This window comes from Penicillium digitatum, chromosome 2 (genome assembly GCF_016767815.1).
Source record: "Penicillium digitatum chromosome 2, complete sequence".
NCBI classification, from domain to species: Eukaryota; Fungi; Ascomycota; class Eurotiomycetes; order Eurotiales; family Aspergillaceae; genus Penicillium; species Penicillium digitatum.
Genome location: NC_089385.1, coordinates 1,759,911 through 1,777,020, shown reverse-complemented (window position 1 = coordinate 1,777,020; position 17,110 = coordinate 1,759,911). Strand labels below are relative to the sequence as shown.

Here is a 17,110-nt window from a genome sequence, read left to right as displayed (position 1 = left end):
AGGTCAAGTCTCAAGATAGGTAGCTTTCGTAACATTGCCGGGTTCCATTTACCTGTCGAGCAAATGTTGGTTTACAAGCCTTTATAAACCCGTATTAACCTTACCTATTTACATTGAACTACGAAATATCAGAGAGGGAAAATTCTAGCCGGCAAAGCCATCAGTAGCTTCTTGAGAGGCCCATGTTTGGATTCGCCAACAGAGCCTCGGATAATAGAAAGACTACCGGGGATTGAATTCCTTGAAAATTCGTAGGAGTTGCCAGATGCCAACGCGTGTTCCTCACTTATACTCGCCCTCTTGCATGACATCCCACTCACTTTTGGGCGACACGCTTCTTCGTACTTATGTTCGAGTATCTCGTGTGCTGTCTGTCGCCTTGGGAGTTCCTCTCCCTTCTTCATAGTTGATGGCAAAGTTGATGGCGACCCTCTTGCGTCCTGGTCAGATGAATCCTGGAGAAAGTTCTCCATAACCGACAAAGTCGTATGAGCAAATTTGATCGACGCCATGGTTGATAAGCGTCTTGTGTGTGAGAGGGTAACTTGACTATAATATCAACAACGCCTGCTCTGCATGGCCAACCCCAGGAGTGTCTTTGATGCTTACCATGCGTATTTCTTACTCTGAATCCTATAGCCGAGTCGAATGCCCATGGCTATGCTATGGAGGTAGTCATCACAGGCTGAGCAATCTCCATAGATTATCCCGAATACCGGCAAATCGCTCTAACACCCCCGACATCAGCATTGGTCTCTTTCGGTAGATAATCTTGAGTGCATCTGTGGAAAACAATGAAAGACTAGAAAAATGCGCAATGTAAGTAGGAGTTTTAATGACTCACGCAACACTTCGCTCTGCTAATCAAGCGATTGGATGGGTCCAATTAAAGCGAAGCATGGCCGCCTGGATCGAAATCAAATCCCCAGGTGCGCAACTAGGGCTGCGGCTTGTTATCCCCGCTTCTAGTCGGATGAATAACCAGGTGAACAGGTCTTTCCGGCTCATCATCCTGGCCCATGCCGGGCTGGTGGGACGGCGAACGACCAATGCCAAAGAATGGCGGGTGGGGCGTTACACTCCGGAAACCACGCTTGCGGCTGCGGAAACTCGCATCCTCTCCCGTTGTAAGAGGTGTGGCCGTGCTGTGCGTGTGGCTGATATTTGAGATGGGGATTGGTTCTCGCTCCTCGTGTGTGCTGGTGCTGATGACGCTGGAAATGGTTGCTGGGAGGTGATATCCGGCTTTTCCAACTGGGACCGAGAGGCCATGCACAACCTGAGTTTGGTCAGAAGCTAAATAAGACAGGAGGATGTGAGGATTTGGTTATTTGGGGGTGCTCACAATACTACAGATTACTAGGAACCAGACCACAACCCGGATGCTCTCCATGACTTGCTTTACATCCTCTGGGGCTTCGCCGTTGACTTGAATCTTGCGCAGGAATTCAAGGCTGACTGACAGGTAGAAGATGGCGCCCACTCCGATGGGACCGAAGAAGCCGACGAAAGCAGCCTGGGAGACGAGCTCAATCTGCGGGATCCATGTGTGCATGGTGAAAACGATCGGGAGACGGCGGACTAGGAGGACTAATATTCCCAGGAAGATGAGCCGATGGATTGGAATCACGCTATTGCCCAGGAAGGATGACCACGGGCAGACCGCTCCAAACCACATGAAGACAGAGAGGTTGAGAAGCATGTCGATTGTTGGTTGGAGGGAATCGTCTATGGTCTCAAGGCGGAACCAATCACTGTCTCTGTTAGCATTTTCGTGATACTCAAGCGATCAAGGTGACCTACTCTTGCGTAAATACGTTTCCAGCAATGAAACAGGCAAGAAGGTCATCTGTCCCAATCAAACCACAGGTTCCCACAATGAACAGCTGCTTCAGAGATTAGCAGAGTTTTTTTTTTTTTTTTTGACGTAAACTCACTGCAAGAGCAATGGCAAACACCATAAAGCTCTCCCGGTCAACATAGCGCTTCTCCTCTGCCCAGTGCAACAACTTCCTCGCAATCCAACCAACCAGAGTTCCATATAACAAACTCAACAAAATTGTGTATGCCCAGGTCTCATAGAACCACAGCGCCATCGCCTTCCCCACACCACCGCTAAAGCTCTGGCTTCCCATCCCAGTATACTGGAGGAGATAAATCGCAAAGAAAAGGAACGGGTAGCCAAGACCATCATTAGCGCCAGATTCAGCGATGATAATCCTCTGCAGCTCAAGAGGAACATGTTTATCAGCAAACTTGCCCTTGACAATGGAATTGGACAGAACAGGGTCGGTTGGGGTCACGCATGCGCCGATGATCAGGGCATGAAGGAACTTGAAGTTCGGGACCATGGCCCAGATCACTAGGCTACTGCACATCCACATGGCAGCCATTCCTGGTCCAAGGAGTAGCCCTAGGCTCCGCCATTCGATCTGCAGATACCGCTTTGGGAGTTGGACTCCGGCTAGAACTAGCTGCACGCCTAGCACTAAGCGGGTAAAATGCAAAGTGATTACCTCGAGATTTTCGTCGGAGTGGAGTGCGTAGTCTTCCGGTCTGATGAAATTGGCTGCATGGGGAGAGAATAACACCCCGGCTAGCAGGGAGATTACTATTTCCTTTTAGCGGTTGTGGTGATACTACCGGATGACTTAACACTCACATGCTTCGGATAGATAGAACTGCTCCTTACAAAGGTAGGATACTAGCCCGAAGAGGGAGATAAACCCCCCGAGCGTTGCGCAGACGATGTTGAAGTTGATCAAGGCGAGTGTCGGCATTTTGCTCTGCGCTATACACCACTTAAAATGTTCTGAGTTATATCTGAGGAAGATAAAGGCCCAAATTTGTCATGGGAATAGATTGGATTCAGCAGAGTCAGATCAGTGAGATCTAGAGTCTTCCAGGATGTCTGTATGTCAAGGTTGAACGAGTACAAGCAAGTGTTACTGAATCACGGTTTAAAAGTTCTGTGTCATTGCAGGCAATATCATCTGGATGAATTGAAATGGTTCGAAGGCAGAGAACAGTAGCATTCGTATGGTGCTATGGAGGTGAAGATGTGAAGAGAGGAAGAAGAGAGAGAGATCTTCGTGGGAAAGATCGGTCTTGGGAAAAAAACAACTCTTTTTGCCCAGATTCAATTTTTGTTCTATCTCGCCAACCAAGGGCCTACAGGCTCTCAAAATTAGTTCAAATTCTTTCTAACTTCCGGCTCTATCTTTTGATCCTATTTTATAGGAATTGAAGGATGGCTGTCGCCGGTGGTGGAAGAAAACCAAATTCGCCCCCTGAAACAGAGTTTTCAAAGGCACCCCCCAAGAAACCACGGAACCACTTTAGTACCATGGAGGAGCTCGCTCAGAGTGCTAGAGAGGTGCTGAACACAATGGAAAATGACGGAAGAGGTGAGATATATATTATCAACTTTGTGAAATCCGTCGAGCAATACGCACTGAACTCCCTGAAGGGGGACAAACCGCAGGTTCAGGTCATGGAAAAGGTGCAACAGGCACTCAACCGACTCGACCAGCGTATGGATAGCATCGAAAAAGCTACGACGGCGATCAAAGCAACAGCAACGACACCGTCCACACAAACAAGCAATTCGAACGACTCGGCAGCCTTCTGGGCACGGCTCCAGAAATGGGGACAAGGGACCGGCTCCGGCCCCCCCCCATCTCTCCCGACAAGCAATGGATCATCCTCGATCGGAGTTTCGCCAGCTGAGCTCCGCGAAGATCGAGAGATTATCGTCAAGATTCGTGACAGCGACACCCGCGAAACCCTCCGCCGGCGGACACCAAGGGAGATCGTCGAGCAGGCTGAGAGGACACGGGAGCAAGCCGCCCGGAGGAAAGCCAGTGCCCCCCTTGGTGGTGGCTGCCACTTCTTAGCGGCGAAGGTTCTCCCCTCTGGGGATGTGAAGATGACGGCGAATAGCGCTTCCGGTGCGGAGTTGCTACGAAAGCATGCTGACGGCTGGTTGAAATCATTCGGCCCAGCAGCACATGTTAGGAAGCCGACATGGGGGGTAGTAGCGCGCGGTATCGATACGAAGACGATGCTGTTGACACAGGAGTCGATGGCGGGGATGGCGAAGGAGCTGGTACGCCAAAACAGCCACTCATGGGGTGATACCCAGGTTGAAATCCTCCACCTTGGCTGGCTAGTAAAACCTGGCAAGCGTCGTGAAGGCTCTATCATCATTGAATTCACCGACCCGGTGGTTGCAAACCAGGCGATCACGCAGGGTACGCTCTGGCAGCACCAAGTGCACCAGACTACCCGCTTCTGCCGAGAAGGCCGTTCGAAATTATGCCTGAAATGTCAGAAACCAGGACATGTACACTCACAGTGTCTAAACGAATACCAGTGCGGCCACTGTGCGAAGCAACACCCGACCTGGGAGTGTGCTAAGCAAGGGGACGTCGAAGTGAAATGCGCCAATTGTGGCGGAGGCCATAGGCCAACGAGCGACGCATGCGAAGTAAGAACAGCAGCGAAAGAAGGGGCAAGACTAGCACTGGCTAACAGCCCTCTATTCCATCGTGTGCCACTCCACTTCCGGCAAAGGGAGACTACGAAGGGTAGTACCACTACCTCCCAGTCCCAACAGGGACTCGATACCCCAATCCACGCGCCGCAGCAAACTGCACAGCGCACGACGATATATCGGGCAGCACCTACATCGAATCGGACGGTGATCGCATCGCATCCGACAGAGAACGCACCTCATCCGACAGAGAACGCATCGCATCCGACAAAAGAAATTCGGAGGATGTATACAAAGGTTGGGGTGGAGAAGCCCCAACGAAGAAAGGAGCCCAGCCATGTGATGCGAACTAGATCGAGAACGTCGGAGGATGACGATCTACCTATCATACCAGAGGAGCTCGCTGAAACTGCCTCAGCAGTAAGCCAGTCGGCTCGCTCTTTGAGGTCACAGAACCAAGAGACTATGCAGTTCATGACAGATCCGGAGAAACAGCTCCAGACGTCATATAAGAAGAGGAGGATGACAGCACCAGCTGATGATATGGCGGAGGACTACGTTATGGATGAACAACCCCGAACGACTCGGCGATACCAACTGGTACGACACAAAGTTGCTGAAATCGACGAAGATGCGGAAGAGGAGTTCCATGATGCGTCGGAGCACAGTGATGATCCAGGAACAGACACCAACAACACCACCACATCTCAATGAATTACTTCCAAATAATTCAATACAATGCACACAACGCCCATCCAGTCATGGCCTCATTTCTGTCAGACAAAGCAGTCCAGAAAGCGGATGTGATTGCGGTTCAGGAACCCTGGATCAACTCTCAATCAACAACAACCCACTACCCAAACAAGGCCACCCACCAACTAGTCTTCCCGAAGGAGTTGGAAGGTGAACGAGCCAGGGTCTGTCTGTTCGTGTCGAAACGGATCGATCCAGGTTCCTGGTCATGCAAGACGGTGTCGAAAGGATACCAGCTGCTGAAACTGCGGAGGAACCATCTAGATGGGTGGACAGACCTCTTTATGCATAACATATATAACAACGACGATGGTGAAACGGTGGAAAAGCTCAATAGAGAGCTTGCCCAGAGACCATACGCAGAACATATCCTGATCGGGGACATGAACCTACACCACCCAACGTGGAGTGGAATAGGTTCCAAAGCGAAAGCGACCGCAGCAGCAGAGAGACTTTTAGATATCGCGGGGATTCATAATCTGTCACTGACGACAGAGACTGGATCACCGACATGGCGAAGAAACGAGCAGGCATCGGTCCTAGATCTCACCTTTGTCAGTAACACACTAGCAGAGAGGGTGGTTGAATGCCAGGTCGGTACCGATCATGGGTCGGATCACTACCCAGTAGTGACAACAATCGACATCGGTACCCCGCCATACGAACCACCAAAGAGGAGAAACTGGAAGGCCACAGACGACAAGAAGCTGATAGAATTCATCGAGCGACAACTCACCAACACCACCACCAACACGAATAATACCACCACCACCAATACCACCACCAACCCCCAAAACCTCACAACAGCCGACGATGTGGAGGCTGAGTGCCAAGCATTCATCCAAATCATCAACGACGCAGTCGATATCTCTACACCATGGGCGATCCCTTCGCAGTGGGCAAATCCCAGCTTCACACCAGAGTGTCAGGAAGCAGTCAAAGAAGTTCGACAGCTCCGCCGTCGACACGAACGGACAGGGGACCCTTACGACAAAGAGCTATACAAAGCAGCACGAAACCGGAAGACCCGGCTGATCAAGATCGCGCTCCGTCGATACCACCGCCGTAAGGTACAGGAGGTTATCGAGGAGGGTCCTGGCGGTATGTGGAGGATGAGCAAATGGGCAAGAAATCGGCAGGGGGCATATGACCAGGGGGTCACGCCGTCAATCAAGATACCAGGGGGACTAGCCGAGACAGTCGAAGAGAAAGCAGCTGCTTTCCAGCAAGCTTTCTTCCCAGTACCGCCACCGGCAGATCTCTCTGACATCGATTCGAAGGTGATCAACCATGATCCGACGGAGATCAATCGAGGGCCAATCCGCTTCCCAGAGATCACACACCAAGAGATCAAACAGGCAGTCAAAGCATCGCCACCAGACAAAGCGCCAGGAGAGGACGGCCTTCCGAACTCCCTATGGCATAAGCTTATTGAGATACCGACAGTACTCGACACCATCTCTCGAATTTACAACGCGTGCATACGGCTTGGTACCAACCCAACACACTTCCAGAAATCGATTACAGTGGTACTACGTAAGGCTGGTAAGCGTGACTACCAGCTTGCGAAGTCATACCGGCCAGTTGCGCTTCTTAATACACTCGGCAAGTTCCTCGAGGCAGTGGTTGCCCGACGAATTAGCTACGCAGTGGAAACATACAAATTGCTTCCGGATACCCATTTCGGCGGGAGGAAGGGAATCTCAGTCGACCATGCTATCCAGTCGATCATCGGCCGGATACGAAGAGCTTGGGGGAAAGGCAAGATAGCAAGCATGCTACTACTTGATGTATCCGGAGCGTACGATAACGTTTCTCACGAAAGGTTACTCTACAACCTCCGCAAAAGGGGACTCGGTCAGCTCGCACCTTGGGTGAAAGCATTCCTTACATCCCGAAGTACTAGAATCCGTATACCAGAAGGGGTGTCAGAGAGTATCCCAACACCAACTGGTATCCCACAGGGGTCACCTCTCTCTCCAATCCTTTACCTAATCTACAATGCAGATCTGGTAGAGGGCTGTGAGGGTGTGAAGACAAGTGGATGGGTAGACGACGTTGCCTTCATTGTCATCGGGAAGGATGAGCATGAAACCATCTCAAAGCTGCAAAAGGCATGCCAATATGCCGACGCCTGGGCAGCTAGGCATGCCTCGGTGTTCGATCCTAAGAAGTATGCCCTTATCCACTTCGTTAACCCGGAATCTGGGGGGGAAGAGCACACACCACTAGTACTGCAGGGCACCACAGTACAGGCCACCACAACAGCGGAGCGGTACCTCGGGGTCTGGCTAGACCCAGGGTTAACTTTCCAGCACCACCGGCAGCAAATGCTTGCTAAGGCCGGCGTCAGTTTACAAGCACTAAGAGGACTGACTGGCTCCACATGGGGAGCATCTCTCTCCGCTATGCGTGCTATCTACCAAGCAGTGATGATCCCACAGATGCTCTTCGGAGCAGCTGCCTGGCACTCACCGCTGACCAGCACACTAAGAGAACGAAGCTACGTGAAACAATTTGCAAACATCCAGTCAAGGGCAGCCTGTTTAATGAGCGGTGCCTTCAAAACAACTGCTAGGGAGGCACTGGATATTGAACTGCATTTGCTACCTATGCAGCAGCAGCTTGACCGGCTAGTCCAGTTGGCTGCTATTCGTATACGTACAGGCCCGGCATACGCAGTGCCGAAAACAATGCTAGTGGAGAGAGGACACATGCAAAAGCAAAGGGGGGGGTATACACCGATGGAGGCCCAAACCTGGAAGAAGGGTGGCTGCCTCACTACACCCTTGGGGCCATTGGCGAGTACTTGGGAGAGCAGGAAGGCATACATCCAGGCACCATGGACCAAGCCACCAAGGGTATACATTGAGGAGAGAGAGCGAGCAATAAACACACACAAGCGAACCACCGAACAACTCTATGCACCAGCAAGGCTCTATACCGATGGGAGCGGGTATCAAGGCGGCATTGGGGCCGCAGTGTACCCGGCATACCCATACAGGCGGAATGAAGCCAGGCTGTGTAATATGGGGACCGACGACGACGCCACTGTGTACGCTGCCGAGCTACGTGCTATCGAGATGGCATTGGAAGTCATCAAAGAAAGGTTCAATGATGACAACGAATGGCGGGACTGTCTGGCTAAGAGTGGAGTGGTCATCTTTACAGATAACCAGGCGACGCTCAGAGCCATCCAAAACCCACGAATGCCATCTGGCCAGGTATATCTTGAAGGATGTCTCCGGCTGTTGGAATGGTGCAATGATAAAATCCAGGTGGAACTACGCTGGGTCCCCGCACATGAAGGCATTCCGGGGAATGAGGCTGCAGACATGTATGCAAAAGAAGCAGCTACCACCACCGAGACCAACATTCATGATACCAATGCCAATGCCAACACCAATGCCAACACCAATGACAACACCAATGTCAACACCAATGTCAACCACAACCGATCTATCCGGCTTGCCGCCGCAGCGAGCAAGAGTGTGAAGCGAGAATCGACGATCGCGTGGGAGAAGGCATGGACAAAGGGAGGATCAAAGAGGACAGCGAGGAGGACGAGGAGGATGATCGAGGTGCCAAGCAAGTCAAATTTGACTTATTGGAAGGGCCTGCGGAAAGCGACAACATCAGTTTTGATCCAACTCCGCACAGGTATCATCGGACTTGCTGAATATCTGTCCAAAATCAAGCGAAGCGACTCACCGCGCTGTCAATGTGACCTGGGAAACCAGAGTGTGAAGCATGTCTTGCTGGAGTGCCCGCTTCTGAAGGAACTGCGGTCGGAGATGGTGGAGGAATTGTTTATGGAGGGGGTGTCGACAACGCTTGGAGAACAAGCAATGTTGACAGAAGTGAAGGCAGCGCCGATCGTGGCGAAGTTCATGATCGCATCGGGACTCTTGGGACAGTTTCAGTCAGTGGACTCGGTCGCCATGGGTAAGGAGCAGGGGGAGGAGGATTCAAAACCGAAACCAACCCAAGACACTGCGAATGTTGGAGAAACAGGGAACACATCACAGTGGCCGGGCGCCAGGTCCGCCGAGGTCACCTCACACCAACGCACATGGAGAACAACGCACGCTGCCGATGAAGACGAAGAAGCATGGCGCCATGACCCGAACCTATTCGTGTTCGACCTGCCGGAGTGATGCAGCAAGTAGACCTGGCAGTCCTGGGGATACAGGGACTCGGTGACTCGGGGAGCTGGATGAAGAAGTGGAGGTAGAGAAGTGAAGAAGTGGAAGGTGCATTGCAGAGAAAGAAGGGGACACTCTGCGCCCGCGGGGACTACGGGAAACCATCTACACCGGGCAGATGGATTGACTTTCTTTACATTTCTTTTGTCTTGTTTGCATTACGCCGGCCGGTTTGTGGCCTTACTTTTCAGGTGGCAGGACCTCGAGAAATCGAGTCCTGCTCACAGGGTGGATCTGCATACTGGGAATGCACCACCATTTATCGTCGGGAGCGGGCTCTGGGACGCAACCCCCGCATAGCAGCATGTATGTAAAGCGAGCTAAATCGGGTCAATGAATTCATCATCATCATCATCATCATCATCAAGATCGGTCTTGGCGTCTTGCTAACACAGAATATACTTGCTCATCAACTATATCATGCCCTTACTTTTCGATTATTATATGCAAGATGCTCTCTTTATTTTTAACAATTAATAGAAATCTTCAAACGATTCATCGGGCACCTCTTGAGCCGCATGCAGTGCCTCTGCTCTAGCAGACAACCCCCTTTGGGCTCCATTGACGGCTAGTTTATCAGCTTCTTCATTGCCGGGGTCTTTATTATGACCTTTAACCCATTCAAACAAGGTCTTCACCTCAAGGTCATTGCGTTCCTCGATTTTGACCAGAATCGACTCAACCAGGTCTTTGTTCTCGACCGGCTTCTTGTCTCGGGTCATCCAATTGTTGCGACGCCAATTGATAAACCATACAGTAACACAGTCAATCGAATATCGGCTGTCGGTGATTATGGTTACATCTCGGTGCCGAGGGGCAATATCAATCGCCCGAAGGATCGCGGTCAATTCAGCACGCTGGTTTGTTTGACGACTGCCTTTTAGTGGCTCCGATACGTTTCTGCTGGGATAAGCGACAGAAGTTAGAAAGCGTAGTAGAAAATATCTCGGCAAGCGAAGGAACGAACCTTGAATCTCCAGGCCCGAAGTATACTCCTACCCCGGCCGATGCTAGTGGGGTTCCATTCCTTAATGAACTGCCATCGGTGTATATCCGGAGCATCCCTGGGATACCTGTTGATTGCATTTTTGTCGCTGCCATCTGGGGGGCGGTCTTGTACACCACCTTTCCAGTGACTGGGTCTAGGAGGAGGTTGGGGTCAAATCCATCCTCGGCCCCTTTCGGCAATGGGCCGTCGCCTGGCGCAAGGTCGACTCCTTCTGCATCTTTGGGGTTTTCGGTGGTTATCCCATGGGGACCGGAAGGTCCAGGTGCCTCGCCGAACCCGGCTGGGGGCTGGGTTTGTCCTTCCCGTACAAACTCCTCCGCCTCTTCGCGGGTGGAGAATTTGCGATATCGAGGTCGCGGAAACCCACGGATCTGCTCCTGTGCCGTTGTCCAGTCTGTGTATACTCCAGTAACCCGGCCCCTTTGGATTCCGTAGAATCGTGTATTCTCCGAGCTCTGTGATTCGGCTGGAAGCTTGGTACCATTCAGAAACGCGTTGGCTGCTTCTTGTGAAGGGAACGATTGGACTAGGGAGCTTATGTATCAGTCTCTGGCCAAATTGGCGCGTCTTTTAGAACCACTGCCAAGAGCACACTCACAAATTGCTCCCTTGAATCCTGTTATTTGAGCCAGACAATCATTCCATCCATAGTAGATACCCGGTTTGTGTCCCACCTTAACGGCGTAGTATTTGGCAGTGGCATTTCTCTTGCGCTTTGTGCCTGCGGTCGGGGAGAGAGAGGGTTTCGAGCCTGGCGAAGCCTTGGGGACGGGGCTCGGCGAGGGTGTGGTCTTATTCATCGCGACGGATTGATTGTTGCTGGGGGTCGATTCGAGTATTGTAATGGCGGTGTAATTAGAAAGTAGTCTCTTGCAGGTTCCAGCTGTTGGAAATACACAATTCGACGTTGTACTCGTAGCCGGGCCGACGGTAATAAATCGAGGAATAAATCGCGGGCAGCTCAGAAGGGAACACCAAGGTCCCGACTTCAAGGCTGACCAAACACGGCTGTGAATCTTGATTTGCCTGAAGAGTGCGTGATTTTGGAGGAGTGAACTGAGAGGTATAGACGCTCACTGAAGGTCGAGAAATTAAGAAGTGAGAATAAAGAGGGGGTGGAAGGGGGGGGGGGGGGGGGGGATAAGAGGGAGGACACTCAACTCGGCCTATTGCCAATGCTTGTCGACCTTGATCTGACCCCAATTTCTAATTTTGATGGAAAGAACAATTTTTCTTGTTAGCTTGCTAGTTGGTTGGATTGGATTGGACTGGTTTTCATCATGTATGTTTGAGTTGGTCTATTTTTCACATATAATCGGTCTAGCATATATTGCAGGTGTGCAAGTCAACATCTTCATGTTATGCCCAAAACAAGAGATATGGAACAAGGTCTATATTACTTACGTAGACACACTAAACGAGAGCCCCGCATTCAATCGCTCCAAAAACACATTCATCTCCTACCGAGTTAAATGCATGGCATGTTCAACAGAGACCACCCCATTTCGATAATCATCGTAACCAACACCGACGATGGCCCTGTGATCATACTACCTCGGAAAGACATTGGCTGGCCGGAATACCTCCTGTCAGGTGGACTTAATGGTTGAGAATTCACCATCACTCCTCGATACGATGGTCTATTTTATCGCGGACGGCGCTGCGCATTGCGAGGTTGCAACGAACTGGACTCAATTTGCAAGGCTCCATATCGACGAGGAAGAAACAAGACGTACCCTTGTGCCCATAACAATCTCATCGGCGCCTATATCTGCCAATCATCTGCAATAAAAGGGGAACGGAACAACCCACCTAGGCCGAGAGCAGCAACACAGCCCCTCCCATCCACAATGCCACCAGCTGCCAGAATAGCAGTGGTTGTATTCTGAAATTTGGACAGAAGATCTCGCACCTCAGGCAAGAGGGATATCAAACTAGTACCCTGGGCCCACTGATGTCTTCCTGCATCGGTTCCTTGAACAACCAGAACATCCATTCTCTGCGGAAGTGCTTCTACTGTAGATTTGATAGTTCCTACATGGACCGTTATCTTGGTACCCCAGTCAGAACTATACTGGGTTCCCCGAACGGCTTGCATGAGCGGGGGAATGATCAACGTACGCCCGAAGGAAAGACAACCAGACTGCCACCAGTTGATGCTTCTGAGGGATGGAACCCACATTTTCAATGAGCCCATATGGCTGGAAGTAATGATATCGACACCAAGCAGCAATGATTGACCATCAATCAAAGTGAGGATAGAGCGGGCGTTTGTCAACCGAGTATCCAGGCCCAGGAGCTGGGTTGATTCAGCCTCAAAATCAAACCCCCCCTTCCCCGGGCCAATGAGCCCCGTAGGTGGTCAGCCTAACGTCTGCAACCAGATTGGTTTGTTATGCCAAACCCTCTGGCCTTTATGAGGGCAGTTGCTTGGCTGGCGTCGGCAAACCCAAGCATGGGTGCATTAGCAATGAATGGAGCAGTTGTACGGGAAAACCATTGTAAAATCCACGAGGTATGAATGGAAATGTGAGATGCGGAGAATATATCGCGACATACAGACCATAGCAGGTTAGGTACCTACGTAGGTAAAATATTACACATGTCCAGCTCTAATCAATCCATAGCAAAAGAAAATGTTCAGATCATTACATGAATAGGTAGATTGAACACCTCTTTGATCAAAATCAGAATGTGGAAATAGTGGTAGAATCACAGGGCTTGGGGTCATGTTGGTCATAACGCTTCAAAAGACATTCTCTAGTATCAAGCAGTTTCCTGGTCTAGCGGTTATGATTTTCCGTTAACAATTGCTTTAAGCAAGTGTTCCGGAAAGGTTCTGGGTTCGATTCCCAGGGAAACTAATTCTTTTTGTCTTTTTCACGTCTGAGAAGATTTTTTTTGGTGTGTGGATTGAATGAAGGTGGAGATGGATTAGGGTGGCGTTGACAGAGTGGGCCAACGGCCAACGAGGGTATTGCATGGAGCACTTGTTCGAGAAAAAAAGAAAAACCTTCTTGAATATTGTAAGTGTTGAATGGAATGTAACGTAGTATGAGAATCTAGGTACTCCGCAGTCAAATCAAATGAAGCACATTTACACTCGGGGAGTATAGCCGGTCGCCTACAGCCTCGCACGGAATGCGCGCCGTAAAGGTTCGAGAGTAGTGGGACCATCGTAGATCTGCTGTTCGGTAACACGGGTATTGATCTAAGAGCAGAGTCAGTACGTAGTAGACCAAAAGACGAAGTGGTGAGAGGGCGTTTACATGTTGGAGCCCTAATTGATCAATCCGTTCCACTCCAAGCAGCCGCATACATGTCTTGATTTCGTCGTTCAGAACTACCACAGAGTCAGAAAGAGAGATTGGTCAAATACCTAGTCAACTTACTCTGCAATGTCCGACGAACACCGTCCACTCCACCCGCCGCTAAGCCCCACAGAGCCGGGCGTCCAAGGCCAACTGCCCTCGCGCCTAGGCAGAGGGCCTTGACAGCATCTGTGCCGCGACGAATACCTCCATCCACATATACCTCGATCTTGTCGAAGATCTCGGGGCAGTATTTTCGAATCTCCAAGAGAGTATGAACCGCCGGGGGAGCAGTGTCCATGGCGCGTCCTCCGTGATTGGAGAGAATGATACCCTTAACTTGAGGTGCGTGGAGTGAGGCAAGGTATGCGTCTTCGTGAGTCTGTAGACCCTTCAAGATAACAGGTAGATCAGTTTGAGTGGCAAGCCAAGCCAAAGTATCCGTCCAGGTTAAGGAAGGATCAGTGCCTGCAAACAATTGCTGGCCGACACCTCCAGATCCTGGGGTGGGGTTGGGGGTATCATCTGACGAGCGCTCGGCAGCTTTCACGCCACTAGGCGTGGCAGCAGTCCGTCCACTCATACCAGTTCGCTCATCCTCTTCTCGTTTCCCTGGGACTGGGGCGTCAAGGGTAAGAACAATGAACTTGATTGCCTTGAGCTTCTGGATGCGTGTAAGCATTGTCTCACTCTTTTTACGATCAATCTGAACATAAAGCTGCCAGCCAAAGATTTGATCCGGAGCAGCGTCTTTAACAATCTGTTCAGGTGTCATAGAAGCGTTGTTAGAGATGATTTGCATGGCTCCAAAGCTACGACATGCTTCTGCGATGCCGGCCTCACCGGATGGGTGACCTAGACGGGCCATCGCCGCAGGAGAGACGTAAATTGGCGTTTTCAATTGATAGTCAAGGACCGTTGTGTCCAGCTCACACTTTGTGCAATCAATAAAGACTCTAGGTCGTAAGAGAATGGACCGGTAAACCTCATTATTGAAGTTTTTGCTGATTAGATCGTCGGATGCGGAGTAATAGTATGCCCAAGCCTTCTTGCTCACTTGTTTAGTAGCCACCTTCTCAATCTCGTCCAGATTGAGAAGGTTATCCATAGGCGGTGGGCCCTCAATCTCTTGAGGCTCAGAGGACGCTTGCTCCTTAGGTAATGTGCTGGCATCGATTGTCCCCAAGCATGCCTCAGGCTTAAGCTCTTCCTCTAATATGCCTGGGGGGTGAATAGGATCATACTCCTCGGTAGCATCCTGGCCCGCTAGTTTCAAAATGATCTTTGCACCGCCGGGGTGACTGGTCAGGAAATCAGTGACCTAGATAAGAGTCAGATATGGCCGGGGAAAGTGCAATACACATTAAGGGTCTTATTGAAACCGTACATCGTAGACCTTGCCGTATAGAACCACCCAACAACTCTCAGGAGTGTTGTGCTTTCCGACTGTTTCTTCAGTTAGTCGAAATATCCCGCGTGGGGGTCATACCAATGCAAAGAGCCAATACCTTCCGTCGCATCGAATACCTTGACCATTCTCAATCAGGGCGTAGGGATATTATTAAGCAAATATTAGATATGGAGATTGACACGGAATATTCGATCTCTCTCTCAAATGGGAAGGGAGAAAAATAGAGAAGGAAATTGGAGAAAATAGACATCTCGGAGAACCCTGGGGAGTGTGGGGAACGTCGGTAGCCGCTTTTTCCCTGGGGGGCTATTTCGATTGCCGACAAGGAATTAGAATCACCTTCACATTATTGGTGGGAAAAACATTTGGCTAATAGAGAAAGGTATGAAATTATAAGTAAAGGAGATCTCAGTGATAGTCAAGTTCATTGTAAATGGATACATACTACGGAGTACGGAGTAATTATTTACAATTCCAAGATCCACGTGAGGAGCACCCGCTCCCACGACTCTCTCGGAACCCAACTTCCATGAAACTTGTGAGATAGCAATTAGCACTCCACTTCTAATAAATCTACTCAGAACCTCTTTTGATTTGAAATTTTCGCGACCATGTTTGAGGTGTGTTTACATAAAAGCTCTCGTCTACCTCGTCCACCCTATATTCTTTTATCTCTCACCTACCTCACTGTGTAAGTCTGACTGTCTCAGCGTCGTGCAGGGGATCGTTATCGTCTTCGAATGCACCGAGCCCGCTCAGCAGTGCTGACCTCAGATGAGATGGTTGAGGTGCGCGCGGCCCAGCGCACATTTGAGGGGGCTTATGTTCGAACCGCTCTCTCTCAGTTCTCCTTCGCCCTCGTCGTGCTCAAGATTTTCACTGCCGAGTTCTACAGTATTGGGGCTCTGTTCGCGATATACGGCACGGGCGTTCTCATTATCGGGCTTTTTCGTCGCTCGCAGGGAAATAGACAGTTCTTTTCTGAAGTAGGGGAGGATGGGATCCATCGGCACAAATTCCGTACCAGTGGCAATGCAGTCTTGGTCTTGACAGCACTGAGTGTTGCGGCATACGCCTGCTTGATTGGCTTGACTTTGAACTTGAGCAACTGACAAGGAACATTCTGCGTGGATGGTTGTACGTGATCCATCCTACCGTATCCAAATATCCCTGGAGGCTATCTTCTAGGCATGCTATCTGTGATACCCCCCTGCGTTACCGCCAAGCGCCAAGGATTCCGCACTTGACCATGGGGTATGGGTTCCCAATTTTGGGAGCTTACGGCAGCGGAGATCAGCGTGCAGCAACGGACGCCCACAGTTGGTCGGAGATCAATCTGTTGTATTGAGGACCGAAAGTCGCCAAGGAAGCGGAGTGTGGATTAGCCCGAGTGGTGAGATTCAGGTCACGCATGGTGTTCCAATGATTATTGATGTTTGATCCACTGGAGGCAGAGTTCGATTCCAAATACGGAAAATTTTGTGTACTCTGGTTGAGCCACCTCTAGAATCCATTGAGGGTGCACTGATAACCTCCAACCAAGATGGGAAGCCCAACGGCTATGAGCATGTCACAGAGCATTGCACAGGGGTGAAATTGACTATGGTTCGATGCCCCACCGGCGTGTTTCCTCGAACCTGTATACCGTATACCTTTAGCCAAGCATTCTCTATTAGAGGTAGAACCGATACTTCGCACATCTTGCATGATTTTGGTGAGACCTCCCATCAATATAATGTCTATAAGAGCTGTTGAATCCTAGACACCTGAATAATCTCGCAACTCCAAATCATAATCAATACAATTTTCTCTCTCCACTCTGTCAAAACTCCCCTTGACATCATATATGGACGATCTTTAAGCCATCGATCCACCCTATGGACCTCAATCTAATCTGCAGCGTGATTCCATCATAGTCTTTGACGT

At 50.4% G+C, this 17,110-nt stretch overlaps 6 protein-coding genes and 1 non-coding gene across 7 annotated transcripts; 4 read left to right on the top strand and 3 right to left on the bottom strand.

Moving 5' to 3' along the window:
* Positions 1-444: 444 nt before the first annotated feature.
* On the bottom strand, positions 445-2,780 carry Pdw03_6701 (Na/H antiporter, putative; the record flags this gene model as incomplete). Its single annotated transcript, XM_066101424.1, has 8 exons — positions 445-544; positions 610-728; positions 845-860; positions 939-1,279; positions 1,346-1,754; positions 1,804-1,886; positions 1,938-2,611; positions 2,663-2,780. The coding sequence occupies 8 exons, from the start codon at positions 2,778-2,780 to the stop codon at positions 445-447; spliced, it is 1,860 nt and encodes a 619-aa protein (XP_065956507.1).
* Positions 2,781-3,250: 470 nt separating this feature from the next.
* Pdw03_6700 (Reverse transcriptase, putative) lies at positions 3,251-5,209 on the top strand (the record flags this gene model as incomplete). Its single annotated transcript, XM_066101423.1, has 1 exon — positions 3,251-5,209. The coding sequence occupies one exon, from the start codon at positions 3,251-3,253 to the stop codon at positions 5,207-5,209; it is 1,959 nt and encodes a 652-aa protein (XP_065956506.1).
* A 2,369-nt stretch (positions 5,210-7,578) lies between these two features.
* Positions 7,579-9,405, top strand: Pdw03_6699 (Reverse transcriptase, putative; the record flags this gene model as incomplete). Its single annotated transcript, XM_066101422.1, has 1 exon — positions 7,579-9,405. One exon carries the CDS (start codon positions 7,579-7,581, stop codon positions 9,403-9,405), a length of 1,827 nt encoding a protein of 608 aa, XP_065956505.1.
* Positions 9,406-9,926: 521 nt separating this feature from the next.
* Positions 9,927-11,262, bottom strand: Pdw03_6698 (Ribonuclease H, putative; the record flags this gene model as incomplete). The annotated part of the gene is made up of 3 exons (XM_014681259.1): positions 9,927-10,353; positions 10,421-10,988; positions 11,061-11,262. The coding sequence occupies 3 exons, from the start codon at positions 11,260-11,262 to the stop codon at positions 9,927-9,929; spliced, it is 1,197 nt and encodes a 398-aa protein (XP_014536745.1).
* Positions 11,263-13,234: 1,972 nt separating this feature from the next.
* Pdw03_tRNA88 lies at positions 13,235-13,326 on the top strand. The gene has a single exon. It is a non-coding gene; the product is annotated as a tRNA-Val (tRNA).
* A 260-nt stretch (positions 13,327-13,586) lies between these two features.
* Positions 13,587-15,309, bottom strand: Pdw03_6697 (Mitochondrial cytochrome b2, putative; the record flags this gene model as incomplete). Its single annotated transcript, XM_014681261.1, has 5 exons — positions 13,587-13,673; positions 13,732-13,805; positions 13,855-15,094; positions 15,161-15,219; positions 15,282-15,309. The coding sequence occupies 5 exons, from the start codon at positions 15,307-15,309 to the stop codon at positions 13,587-13,589; spliced, it is 1,488 nt and encodes a 495-aa protein (XP_014536747.1).
* Positions 15,310-15,795: 486 nt separating this feature from the next.
* Positions 15,796-16,296, top strand: Pdw03_6696 (6-phosphofructo-2-kinase; the record flags this gene model as incomplete). Its single annotated transcript, XM_014681262.1, has 2 exons — positions 15,796-15,804; positions 15,895-16,296. 2 exons carry the CDS (start codon positions 15,796-15,798, stop codon positions 16,294-16,296), a joined length of 411 nt encoding a protein of 136 aa, XP_014536748.1.
* Positions 16,297-17,110: the final 814 nt, after the last annotated feature.